This window comes from Channa argus, chromosome 2 (assembly GCF_033026475.1).
Source record: "Channa argus isolate prfri chromosome 2, Channa argus male v1.0, whole genome shotgun sequence".
Lineage (NCBI taxonomy): Eukaryota > Metazoa > Chordata > Actinopteri > Anabantiformes > Channidae > Channa > Channa argus.
This window is the reverse complement of record NC_090198.1, coordinates 29,815,538-29,830,163: the sequence shown is the minus strand read 5'-3', so window position 1 is coordinate 29,830,163 and position 14,626 is coordinate 29,815,538. Positions and strand designations below refer to the sequence as shown.

Here is a 14,626-nt window from a genome sequence, read left to right as displayed (position 1 = left end):
CCTCACTCGCCCCTTTCAAACACACTCAGCAGAACATACCTTCTCATCGAGGGCTTTGTGATGTTCAAAAAGTGACTTAAGGGCCTTGAGCACCTCCACTTCACTTGACACGCCTGCTGGAGACTGAGCCTGCCTCTTCACCACTGTCATCCTCAGACTGCGCTCATGCCGAGAAACCAGGCACTCCAAGTGTTCCAGCAGGAGCTGGGAAAAACAAAGGCAATATTACCAGGGCCTGACATTAATTTTTCAAAATGTGGGGTACCCCCCCTTAAATGCTACATCGGGGTTACTTATATCTTTACAGGGGACACTACTGTTGAGTTTTTAAGCTAATTCCTTTGTTCCAGAAAAAAAGGCTGTATTTTCTCTCTTTACTAGAAACACATTAACCCTCATAACAATTTCAGCTCATTAATTTACATTTAAAACATAATTAACAAAGCGCATGCTTCAACAACTTTAGAAGGAAATCAAATCCACCACAATTACTTTTTTTTCCACAGTGAACATAAAGCTCAGAAGAGTCATCGCATTGGTTTAGTGCATTTTCTACTACTACTACTATTATTTGTGGTTATGTTTCAGTCCTGAGTTATGAATCCAGCTGATGACTGGTAGCCACATAGTATTTATTACTGCCCCTTTGTAATTACTTTTCTACCATCTAATATGAATGAAGTCATAATGTTCCTAAATTCTTCATCTTGCACAACACACTGATGTTTTAAACTTGTCAAACCCACTTGGTCTCTGATAACGAAAGCTAAAACAAAGTTCTATCCCAAAGAGTCTGTATCTTTACTGACTAATAGCACACTTGCTGATACATAAACTTACTATTTCACTGTACAACAACTGTCTGTAATTAAATGTATTGTCAGTGGTTTAAATATTTTGAAGATGAGGCATTTGCCACGCCCATAACTTGCGACAATGAATTGGCTTACAGGATTGAAAGTGATAAATCAACCAATGTATCAACAGAAACACATAGGAATTTGACAGGGATTTCAAGAGAAGAAAAAAAAACAAAAACTTTCCTCATCATTTGTAGATAGTAGAGATTGTTCCCTCTTTGAATGTGTAATGTTTGTTTGTAGTAGTGTGAGCTATAGTTTAGTGATGTCCATGTGAATGTGTGTGCAACAGTGCATTTAACTTACCCGTGTATTGTTTCTCTCGGCCTTCAGCTCTGCAATTTCCTCCTCCTTTTCCAGAAGCTGCTCCCGGCACACATTAAGCTCCTTTGTTAGCGCAGCAAACTCCTAGAAGAGAAATAAGTTGGAGTTATGAAGTGCGAATGTGTGATCTTGCAATTTAAAACATCATAAAAACAGTGGAACAAATCACAATTTTTTAGTCAAGCTGCCGTGGAATCATACATTTTAAGCCACAATAATTAGACAGACAATACCCAAGTTAACAAACGGTTACCACTGTGTCTGCTGCCTGTAGCCATAGACCATGTCTTGCAGCACAGCACAATTCTGCTGCTTTGGTTACAACCATGAACTAATCCTAGTAAAAACCCGTAACAAACTGTTGGTTGTTACTCCACCTTCTCTAATTTATTTCCCAAATACAGTAGATTGGGAGTTAAAATGGAAGAAATTTTCAGCAATATGACATTACAAGTATAAATTGTTTAGCTATCTAATGCCATGTGCATTGTTTTTGAACCCGAGTGCATTATTTTACTTTGCAGTTGGTTAAAAATTATTTTATATGTTGAAGCTCCTGTTGATGTTCATACAAGAAGTCAAAAGAAGCAAGATGAAAGAATTTCAAGCATCATCAAGTCAGGTGGCAGACAGAAAAAAACTGCACTCTCTCTGCTGCTGCTGTTGCCATTTACCTTGCTGACAAGGCATGAATGAAAGCAAACAGAGATAAACAACTGCCTGTACCATATCCAAATCCTTAGCTCTTGTTTTTTTTAATCAATCAGCAGACTTGAGGCTTCGGTTTATTTTCCAAGACAGATTGGCCCTCAAAGCACTTTACACTGCTTCTTATTCACCCATTTGCACTCACACAATCACACACACGATGGGGGAGCTGCTATGCTGTTGGCCAACACTCACCAGGAGCAACAAAGTTGGGGTTCAGTGTCTTGTTCAAGGACACTTCGACATGTGACCAGAAGAGGCGGGGTTTGAACCTGGAACTGTGAGATTGGTGGACGATCGCTCTACCTTCCTGCTCCACAGTCGCCCCATTGCATAATTGTGTAAACTTCACTGTACTAACCAACACACACACACACAGACAAATATCTACAAATATAAATGTGAATACGGCCACAAGGCTGGATGTTAAAATAAGAGAAGGACTTCTCTCTGACCATCAAGTAAATCTTTGTGAGAAATACATGATAATGCTAACTTGGCTCATGCACTGGTGTATATACACACACACACACACACACACACACACACACACACTGCTCTTAGGGATTACATGCATGGTTGGACCTAAAGAATGTGCCATTCTGATTTTTTGCCCTGTAGCACAGGCACCCTAAGTGGCGAGGCCTTCTTGCTATGTTTCTGAGGGTGGGCGACATTTGTGTGAGTTGGCCTTGGTGGGTTGGGGTGGGGGTGGGATGAGGGGGATTGCTGGATCTGCTCACTCTTTTCAGTCACTACCACAATTATTCACTCTAGCCTCTGAGCTTTTCCAGCAACTGGCACAGATTCGGCTCCGCTGACAAAGTCAAAGGGAGCTTTCTATTGGCTCTCTTTTAGCCAATTACAGCACATTAGAGGCAGGCCCAGAGGTAATTACAGAGAGGCTTACTTCCTACATTCCAGAGTAGACACTGAGGTTGGGTTGTATAGCAAAACATACAACTCTATCTCTATGCCTCCCTTCACCATTTACGACCCTCATGTCCCAGAAGTCATAATGCACAAAAAAGGGAATTACAAATGAGGAAGATTGATACTTAGTTGTTCCAAGTGGGGCTGTAATGCACCGAGTTAGAAGTAAGCAGTTATTAGTAATCAGTATTTAATTGTGCTGCTGAATTTTATTCACTATTAGAAATATATGTATTCATCATTCTATACATTTGTGATAAATCGGAGAGAGACAAAACCTGCTTCTGGTTTCATGGAGAAAAATGGACGTGGCACTTATAGGGCAAACATAATACAAGAGGTGAACACAACATTATTACGTATACTGAGAACTGTAAATGATCTGCAATTATATAGCGCTTTTCTGCCTATTTGCACTCAAAGCGCGTTACACTGCTTCTTATTCACCTGCTCTCACTCACAATCACACACAGTCACACACCGATGGAGGAGCTGCTATGCAGCTGTCCAACGCTCACCGAGCAACTAAGTTGGGGTTCAGTGTCTTGCTCAACGACACTTCAAATTGTGACCGGAAGAGCCGGGGATCGAACAGGGAGATTGGTGGACAACCGCACTACCTTCCTGCGCCACAGTTGCCCCAATACACTTGAATCTAATACACTTTTGCTGAAATAAAGATTAAATATACATCTAGATTCTGAATTATTTTAGCTATATACTCATAAACCAATACAACTAAAAAAAATAAATAACATTGTTTAAAGCCTTAATTCATGTTAATGCTTCCAGTAGATTCTGGCCTGATCCCATTTCTCCCTGCAGCAGAGTAAACTGGTGTCTGGCTCACTGAATGACATGCTGGTTAGAAGTGGACTGAACTGCTCTATAAGCCTTAGAATGGGGGGGGGCAGATTAATGGGGGGGCACATGAATATGTGTGCCAACCTATTAAAGGAACAGTGTACGAAAACAGATGGGAACACAAAGGCTTATCAAGGATAACTGTATTGTGCACGTCATTTACTACACTGAGCCTCGCGCATGTACAAGGAAATCGAATTTCTGTATTAATGAAAAATTAATAAATGTGTCTGACTGAGCAAATAAGAAAAATGTGAGCACAGTAATGGAATATATTATAAAAGTGCCTACATAAAGAATGGACATCATAAAAGTTCATTAATCTCAATTGAATATTTTACCTTACAGTTGAATGAAGCTTAAATAAATAAACCAATTGATTACTTCAAGGACATCAAAACAATGCCTCTGTCATTTTAGTCAAAAAGCACAACTCAAACCACACAGGAATACAATACACTACTATTATTAGTGCTCATGCTCTAGAATTCTGACGTGCGATGAGAAGAAAATACGGGCAAACATCAAAATTTTTATCAATGGAAGTAGATCAGGAAAAGTGTGACTCTTCTCTTATGATAGTAGAGTCAAAATACAACAAAAGCCTGAATAGTCAACTAAGCCAAAAGGTGGATGTCTGTTAAAATCGACCGTAATATCCCTGGTGGATGTTGCTGGATTTTTAAGCATTGCTACACCATAGAAACTGAAAACTGCAAATGTTATTAACTTCTCACTAATTTACTCACTATTTCATTTTCTACTCAACGTTCTTAGTGAAGCAGTACACTTTATGAATTCTGAAAAATTGGCAACATATCACAGCAGGATGGCTGATAAATAGGCTTGAGAATAATCCTATTCTCGGAAGATGGTATACTGCTAGACAGACTGTGGGGAAACTGAGAGCAGAACCAATAGGTTCACCTCCCACATAATGACTTTAGCCAGTCTTAAATGCTTATAGCATGAGCTGAAATCTGACACTGTACACAGGGCATCTGTTCTACTAGAGGAGGACTCACCGTCAAAAACTAATTAGACACCACAATAGCACCTATTCAGAGCTGGTTATACCTCTGGCCAGAGTAGGAGAAACAAAGTCAATCCAGAAGTGCCGACAGAATGCCAGTTTACACCACACCTTTCCCCGGATTCCCTTCCATTAACAGACTAGATCTTCATATGACTTTTAATGATGTAAAACAGCTTTCTTGTGGTCCCACACACCCTATGGACTCGTTGACTACTTCACTAGTTTGGTTGATTCCTGTTATTTGTAACAAAAGAATAGCAGCATCAGCATCTAGCCACTCTCTGCAAGAGTTCATAAGATGCTGCATAATGACCAGCCTCTCCAGATTCTTGGGTATAGGGTTAGGTATTCTATAGATTCTGTATCAGTTCTGGTTCTTTGTCCAATCTGTTAGTAGTAAATAACATTAACATAATTTCCATGGTTTTTAAAATCCCCAGTAACTTTCTGTTCCAGAAAAAATAACACTTCCTCTTGCTGACTTGAAATAGAAATAAAAAAATATAAAAAAAGTCATCCCAAGAACAACCACTGAAAGCCATTTACTGGGAAGTACCTAGAGGCACCTATAACCAATACTACTTCTATAACTACTGCTAATTACTAATTACTGCATTCAATTGGAACTGTTTTTAGGAAGGAACTTCAAAGCCAGCTGCACCGTGAGCCAATTACATGTAGAGTTTGGACAATCATAACTTCCCAAAGCACAGTAGCCCCACGTTCAACAATCAGTAATCAAAATGTTGTTTTGTATGTCTGTAACGGGTTTTGTAAAAGGTTCTCAATATCTGACCATATGGAGCTTTAATAGACAAGTAAAGGAGCTTTTATAGCAGCAGCTTAAGATCAGATACAGGTTTCAATAAGTAACGCAGGGCTTTACACTAAGCAACAATAAAATGTTAAGACTGGTCTCAGATGCACTGGTTATGCAGACACTATCTGACTCCTCTCTCCAAGCAGGTGACCAGAAAACTCTAGATGTTAATTTTAAAGTGACATCTATCTACTGTCTCAGATGTATCAAAATGTGGCAATGAATTGAAACTGAAATATACTCCAGACATGGGGTTTAAATTAGTTAACTTTAGGGTCAAACTATACACTGTTTTTTTGCATAGGTGTCCTCTTAAGTTACTAATTCAGCTCACATTTGGCAAAAGGCAACACTTGCACTCCGTCACTTTCATGTCACTGTGGGAACAAGTCGGTCTTTGTCTCGCCGCCTTAAGACTGTGCACTTTCAATTCATGTCATTGTGCCACTAGCCAAAAAATAGAATTTGATCAGTGCAGTCAATTGGGCTTTTCAAAATAAGGAACAAAATATGAAAACAATCTGCCACTTAGCAACAATGACAATACACAATTTATTTCAAATAAAAAACCAAAAACAAACAAACAAAACACACAGCACATTAGGACTTTTTGCCTCACAAACAAAAGTCACACTTCTTGTGCAGATAATTAAATATTTGCCAAACCACACCCCCAATGCTGAGCTGTCTACCACTGTTTTCTTCCTCTTTTGCTTCCTAACTGATTCTCAACTGATTCTTGCACAATAGCTTAAAAGAGGAAATTTAAATCAAACTATGTTCATCAAGAGAATATAATGCTGACAGTCCTATGACTGAAGTACTTTTTGAGTGCGACTCAAAATGAAAGATTCCCTAATCACTTTATTGACAAGTCAATTACATGCAACTACACAATCCTGGGGGATTAGATTATATAAGCAGAGCCGTAGTCTTGCGTTTCATAAACACTGTGGTCCATGGGACATGAAGTCTCTAATTTTCAACGTAAAGCACAAAGTAAGCTATTGGGCAGTTATACATTAAGATGTCACCAGTAACAGCCAAGCAGAAGTTTTAGCACTGACTGATTGGATCCCACTGTTAACAGTGTGCTGTCCTCCACTTTCATCTTCCTTCACCTCTTTCATCACAGCTTTGCAGTTTGGTCATTTACAGTCTGGCTCCTACACTTTGGAAAGAGGCAGCTTAGAAACAAAAGTGCTGTGGGTCACAAAAGTTCCTATGTAAAAGAGGCTCTGGCATCAGAAGATGTATTGTCATCATTTTCAAAAAGGTCTGTCCTACTTATATTTAAAAACTGAATGTTATCCCATATAGCGATGCATGGACTATCTGAAGAAAAGCAAGTACAAGCACATCCATTATATAACTTTGAGCATGGATGGAGCAGAAAAATCTAAATTTCACTACATTTTGACTACAAATCCCTAACGCATGTGTGTCTACTGAAAAAAAAAGGGCGGACAAAGACTGATTTTAAAAAAATGTGATGAATAAATACATTACATTTTTATTCCAGCCCTATTCACCAATTATCCCATTAAGCCATTAAAAGCCATCCTGGTTCGTCTACTCTTTTGCTCAGAAAGTTCCTTCATTTCAGTGAGCGTGTTGAGTTTAACGAGGCCATCAAGTCTCAACAATTATGTAATTTCCAATTTTACTAAGGCTTCACAAGTTTAGTTTGAAAAAAGCAGCTTCAACAATGTCCACAGCAGTCGACAAACACACACCCAGTGATGCCCACTTCAAACAAAACTATTACAAGCCATGGATTACACAGAAGCACAGAAATTAACTTGACCACAACTCGTGGGTCCTAAAAGAGTCAAATACTAAGAAATATATTCATGCACACATCCTTTTGCTTTGGAAGAGTTGGATGAAATTAGCTTGCATACCAGATGCATTTACCAAAAAAAGACCAAATATGCCTTTTCCAACAGTGCACCAATGGAGTCTGAAAGCTGCTGACATGTGACCAAACTGCTCTGGAATGTTTGCGCATTCCATCCAAGGGTACTCTCACCGGGAAGGCCAGAGAATGAGCCCTCCCCTTTACCTGCAGACAGAGACCCTCTCCAACACACCAGATGATACATACTCCCAATTGCCAATAGAGACCATCTTCATGCAGTGCATTTCTGATTTGCATTGACACGCTTTTTGTTTTGTAATTCACTTTAGTATCTATATATTCTGATGATAAGTTTTACTGAAGTATCTTACTAAAGTATCTATATTTACCCAAGTTTGTATCTTGTATGCAATATATTTGTGATACTTTCCACTATTAAGGTTTATATCAAGACACAGCCAAAAATGTTGATTCCAAAAGGAAAAAATAAAAAATAAAAAACTTCTGAGAAGCCCAAATGTCTCTATTCTATAATGGCACTAGTTTTGGATTGAAAATTCACAAACAAACTCCTCTGAAAACAAAATAATTTTGGGTGGCATTAACAGCAGATTATGGCATATAAAGTGCTCCTACATTTTTAACAGCTGGATTTTCTTGCCTTCCAGATACAAATCCCAGGGGGCTTGGCAGATTTACACACAATCAGCTGACAAAACTACTGAGGCATAAGCGGGAGCGTGCAGATATGCCCACATATTAAACTGAATTGTTTTAGTCTGACTGAAGCTCTCACTTATGTCCATGATGAAAAAAAGCAAATAAAAAAAAAAGGCACTACTGCAGGCATTTTATCCACATTAAAAAGGTCAAACAATTTCTTCAGATTAAAAATGCAACTACACAAGCCAATATTTACCCCAAAATATGTACTCTTTGATCCAACAGTGTGTCAGATGATCTTCACTCAACAACATTACGGCTTCAATATCTTTAGCATTTAACCCTGAATGAATCCTTGACTCACTGTCTATTGGTTTTGGGACTACAGATCAACTACTTTAACAAGGTTTTTTTATGCATTTTGATAGATATAGGTGTTGAGGTGATTAATAAACAGGCAACATTCATGTTAATTCTATGTATAAAAGATTGAATAATAATAATACTACACATAAGAACAATAATAATGACAGTTTGACTGCGTGGTGTAGGCAAAGTCTGCTGGCTCCTAAATCTTGCTTTTATTTACATAGTATGTAAATACTGTGCCTGTATACGGCCTTTGATTCTACATCCAAAAACACACTAGGCCTGTGATGGTTTATTGCTGTGCTTTACTTTTAAAAGTTTATCACCATATATTTGTTCTGCACATTGCTCTACAACAGAACAAATGGAAATGCTAACAGTGTCTAAATGTTTGAAAGTGGATGTAGTTTTCTTGACGGTACAATGCAGAGCTGCAAAAAAAGGCTTTGGAATTTCACAAGCGTTGAACATCATACTTTACTGTCAGATGTCAGGAGACTTGGCATAACATGAGGTAGAGCACTGTGTAATTCACTCTGCGTCTGTTTGAAATGTTTCCTCACAATCTGCTTTCAGCACTGTAATCTGTCATATTCTGAGACGAGGCAGTCTGCATGCCCCTCAGGTCCATCCCTCATGTAATAAAATGTAGGACAATGACTTTTTATATAGCAGAAACATGTTCAACCAAACAACAAGAATGCAATACCCGAGCAGCAGCCACTTATGCATCATTAAAAGCTGTAAACATGATCCCTTAGTTTTAAATATAAGACCATGAGGGGTAGAAACATGAGACATTACTATAACAGCATGCAGATGGGTCCAACTATCAAATAAAAATTATACACACACACGCGCACACACACAACCGCAAACAGTAGAAAACGCACTGTTGTGATGAAGAATGACAAAATGATGTAAAACTTCATCTAACATTTTCCCATTAATATTTGTAGCTTTTACAGCAGTATCTTTTTTCACTGCTAATTTACTTTTGCTGAAGTCAGATTCTTCCTTACACCTTGGTGCATGTCATTTGTTCACCCATTACACCTTGCAGTCAGTCAGTCAGCCAAACAAATCACAAAATCACGCATCAAGTTGCACTTTCACCGAGATGGGAGTTAAGATCAGTGATAAAAACTTGTTGGCAAGGTGTTGTGCAGGGTCGTCATGCAATTCTGTTTAAGACTGCAAATACACTTTTTTGCTTTGATAGTGGAATGGATTTAATAGACAGTCTACTAAATGTCTTTAACAATAAGCATTAAATTAATAATATCAAATAAGAACCTCTTAACATTACATGGTACTACTGGCTCTGTGTTTTGATTTTACATGACAGCATTCTTCCGGGCAGCTACAGCAGCTGACAGTTTTTTTTTTTTCAGACTACCTCACTACATCATTCAACTTTACAGCTGGATTTCTTTTACTTACCTGTGGCAAGGCAGTGTTAAGCTGTCTCTGCAGAGAGTCTCTTTCGTGGCTAACTTCATGCAGTTTGCTTTGAGTCAAGCCCAGGTTCTCCTGAGTCTCTCTCAAAGTCTCGAGGAGACGATCCCTCTCCTCCAGCATGGACACCATCAGTGACTCAAAGTGACCCTCTGAATCCGACTGTAGTGGGGAGCCAGAGCCCCGACGACCACTGCCACCCCCCCCACCAGGTCCTTCAGCCTCGCTGATGGTGGGCATCACCTCGCACATCATCTACAATCATGAAAGTTGGGCCAAAGGAGTTAGCAGGAAAAACAGTTTGGAGAGATGCACAAAAACAATTATGAGGCCAGGCAGGGATGGAGGGAAAGATGAAACCATAGAGCTGTTAGAAAAAAACAGCTGTGAACTCCAACATCTCAGAATTAAGATGTATGATTCATATTGGAATGGACTAAATCCTCTCACCCTAGAGACACTTTCAGGGACAATTCACCCCCTGGCAATCATATTCAGCAAAAACAGTGAAAATGATTCACAGTGATGTCTATGGATCATCCTAAACAACTGAAATATGTTTCTGGGAAGACACTTTCCCGCTGCATTTTATTCACAACCACTGAAACTGCATTTCACAAGCAAATACATTTGGCAATGTCATCTTAACCAATTTATTTTCCTACAAAACTATGTAAAAGGTGACAAATTTATATCACTTTTAATTACTTCTGACCGAACCGAGAGCACTGTGAACCACTTAGGATGCCCTTAAGCAAGGCACAGCCAGAATTGTAAATGGGGGTTTAAACCACAAGCTCACTAGATAAACTGGTAATATGGTCATTTTTAATGTACTGATTTACCTGCTCCTGACAGAGCTGGGATTAAGCAAAGGACAGTGGGTGTGATTAAGCCGATTTGTTGAATACTTTGAAGACAGCAAAGAATTTGTCATTACAACACTATATTGACTAAACAAAGGGCAAAACACAGCCAGATCTGCTGAACCTGCTTATTGATCAGTAGAACTTAACTCGAAAACACTTCCTTTTAAGAAAATGTTAACCTACACAGATACTATTCATATCTGAATAAAGAACCTTAAATCAATCACAGCCAACTAACAAGAAAGCTGTGTCGTCTGAAGGTCATGAAGTAATGCTGCATCTGGCTACAGCTGGGCAGGAAGGTTAGGGAATTAAGAGCCCCTGTCCACACCAAGGGGCTTATGTCCTGTAGTCAGACTGCTAGACTAAAAGCCAGGAATCATGTGAGCTGGATTTAACGTACCTACCTAAGGAGCAGCAATTTACAAATTGGAATAAGTGAAGTAGGAACTTGGGCCAGAACGACTCCTTCAACTCAACCTTTACATTACTTGAGATGCCAAAAATCATGGCTTATAGAAAGTGCCGTGTTTGATTCAATGCACAAAGATTTAAAGGTCTTTTCCAGCAATACGGTTCAAGAGCTGCACCATATTTATTATAGTCACAAATTAACCTGTCCGCGTTAAATACGTACAAGTGTAAATTGCTTGTTACAGAGGATTGACAGTTTTTCAGGAGGAAAGAGTTCAACTTAACCCCATCCATCAGGAGCAAAATACAAAACCAACACATCATATCCAGGTCAAACCAGCCAGGCTCAACAATGCATATGAGGGGGGGGGGAGGGTCACTCAGCATCCACCAGAGAGAAGTGACAGATGGTGGGTCCAGTGTAACTTGGCTTGACAAGGCAAACCTCAAAAAGGTAAAGATGACAATCCAAAATCTGGCATCTAGATTTAAGACTTAAAAAAAAAAACATGTATTTTACCTATTGACTCAGCTGAGACTTCATTTGTGCAATAACGAACTGAACTTACATTGTTCCTTTACTTATTAACCTTTGACCTTCTGAAATAGAGTGTTGTGTAGTAGATTCTGAACATGAAACAATCTCAGCTAAAAACTGAAGTACACGTTTAGTCAGTGTTATCCACAGATTAAATCACACAGTACTACTGAAAATGGGGTTTCTAATACAACCCCATAGCACATGCCTAAAGGTAAAGTTACTTAGCCTTCACCTGCGTCTGTATTCTCACCTTTACGGAATAAAGTTTAGCCAAATGTCTTTGTAACCCACGTTCGTTTAGGACGCCAAACTAGTCCAGGTACTCCAATTATCGAGATTCGCAAAAATCCAGAGTCACTCAGAATATATAAATTCCATTCAGAGGCTGGGATGCATTAAGGCTGTGAAAAGGGTCTTTGCGGTGAAAAAGAAAAATCCGATAAATTCCCAAAGGCCTCAGAGCAAAACCCACACGAAGTGAGCAGGGGGCAGTATTCCAAGTTTGGCCGGCTAACTCAGGGTTAGCACGCTAGCATTAAGTAAGCTGGTGATTTCGATGATTGCATATCTGGATTTGGAAGTCAAAGTGCCTATCTTTGCTTTTTTAAGCAAACACTCCTCCTCGAAAATAAAGTTAAACTTGCCGGAAATAACATTTCATAGCAGGTAGACACGCTGATACAGTTAGGTGACGTGGAAACAACTGTAGCCTGGCTACCGTTAGCTAATTTGAAGCAGAATTCTTTGGCTTGAACTCAGTTTACAGTGGGGACTAGCCAACGTTAGCTACTAGCCAGCTAGGTAGCTAAGTCCTGCTAGTTTCATATACCAACTTAGCCAAGATAACGTCACCTATGAATAAGCTCTTTTCAGTATAAAAGCAGATAATATAGTAAAACCTCTCATAGCTACGTATCGTACACTATCGAAAATACTACAAGGTAATTTTAAAATCTTGAAACTGTTCTCCAGAGCTCCGCTGCAATGAGAAATCTATTAAGTAACGTCCGCTTATCAGCTAACATTAGCTTCCCGAGGATTCGTTGGGAGTCGCGTCACCGCATCACAGCTCTTGTCGAAAACTTCCAGCTAACATTGAACGTTAGCCACGTTTTAGTCTGTTTGGAAAAACCCAAGCCGCGGATAAAAGCGTATATTCCGTTCGTTTCTGTCCCAGTTCCCGGCCTCCTCCCGGTATTTCCACCAAAAAAAGGTCCGTCGCTCCGGTCCTTCCCTGTCGCCACTGACTGCCAGCCTCGGCAGTCGGGACAGCCAATGGTGGGCTCAGTGCTGCTAGCGCTTTTCATTAGCCTGGTAGTCCACGGAGAGAGAGCGCATCCCAGGCTGGCAACAGGAGGAAAAGCACCATCAGTTCCTGCGGGGACCCCAGTCCTCGTTCGGGGGAGAATCGGCGCAGATAAAATTAGAAAATTACATTTCTTCCCATGGTTCACATTCACTGCGTCTGCGGCCAAATGGGCTCATTCATTTTCACTGTGAAAACCTGTGGAGGCAAATCATGTAAAACACAACTAACAGGCTCACAGTTAATTGAACGTTTTTCTTTTGAGTTTGATATTTGTAACGTCAGTTAGAGAGATGCTTCATTCCCTGGTAACTTCTTCGTTCTCCTCAAATGTGTTTGCTCTATTTTGAATTTATGATGCGAAACATAATTATGTGCGTGTAGTTTATTTTAATTTATTTTACAATATGTGGGCTAATAGTAGTTATTTTTTTGGGCTGTGCCAGTTCTCATACTTGTACCTTTTTGCTGTTTAGCGCTGATGTAGATTTGCAAACTTTTACCATTACAGTTACAATTACAGTTTATAATATGCTAAAATATAAATACAACAAAATGTGGCTGAAACAAATTTCTACATTTCCCTTTTTCATTAGTATTCAAATAAAAAAATTAAATCTGTAAGAGTTGGGATATTTATTGCCTTAGCGTTTATTAGCTGTAGTTTAAATAAACTATTGATTTCACAGGATTTTATTGAGCTCATAAAACCATAGACACTGCTTCCTACAGAGAAGACTAATTGCACCATCTCGTGGTCTATTAAAACTAGTGGTGAAGGTAACTAAGCACATTTACTTAAACACTGTAAGACTTTACTTCACTGTTATCTTTTCTGATTCATTGCTGTACATTAAACAACCCAACACTAAATAAAAATCGAGCAGAAATGAGATTAACTAATAATAAAATAAATAAAGTGTAACTGGAATGTACTTATCCTGCAAGTTCAGTCACCACAGCGAATCATTCGTCCACATGTTGATTTGGCACAGTTTTTACACAGGATGCTCTTCCTGACGCAACCCTCCCCAATTTCTACAGCCCTGGGACCGGTACTGCCAGGATGGGGTTGGGCTGCTTTCATTTAAAATGTTCTAATCTCCTCATTATAAGGATTTGCTGCTTATATTTGGGTAACATTTAGGTGATTTTTTAATTAAAAATATCTATTTATCTATCTATATCTACATATCTATATATAGATATGTAGATATATCTATCTAGATATATCGATATCTATCTATATAGATAGATATCAATATATAGCTATCTCAGATAGATAGATAGAGATATAGATAGATATCTATATATATATACGATATAGATAGATATCTATATATCTATATATGATGTATATATATTTTTATTGGCCACAAACTGAACATTAAAATAAGTAATTGAAAAAATAACAAGGAAATTAATTTTGAGTAAACATTATCTATTACTTGAAGCCCTATACAAAAAAATTCAGCCCCACCTCAACTGTAACAGAGAAAAGCTGCTTACACATTAATGTATGAGTAATAATAAACGATGGTGATTAAATGCATTGTAGTTGTTATATGGTGCAGCTCTGCAGGACTCCACAAACAACTCA

General features: G+C 38.8%; 1 protein-coding gene across 22 annotated transcripts in view; it reads right to left on the bottom strand.

Annotated features, from left to right (window-relative positions):
* The window catches only part of ppfia1 (PTPRF interacting protein alpha 1), a 35,224-nt gene extending 22,004 nt beyond the window's left edge, over nt 1–13,220 (bottom strand). For 7 of the 22 annotated variants that reach the window (XM_067491264.1, XM_067491266.1, XM_067491267.1 and 4 more), the window contains exons 1-4: nt 11,971–13,216; nt 9,882–10,151; nt 1,167–1,268; nt 40–204 (exon numbers count right to left, since the gene is read on the bottom strand). In XM_067491264.1, the coding sequence (XP_067347365.1) occupies nt 40–204; nt 1,167–1,268; nt 9,882–10,151 (537 nt within the window). In that variant the 5' untranslated portion in view covers nt 11,971–13,216. Of the gene's footprint in view, nt 1–39; nt 205–1,166; nt 1,269–9,881; nt 10,152–11,970 lie in introns of all 22 variants that reach the window. The other 15 variants (XM_067491252.1, XM_067491250.1, XM_067491256.1 and 12 more) reach the window with 5 other exon arrangements.
* Between the last annotated feature and the right edge of the window lie 1,406 nt (nt 13,221–14,626).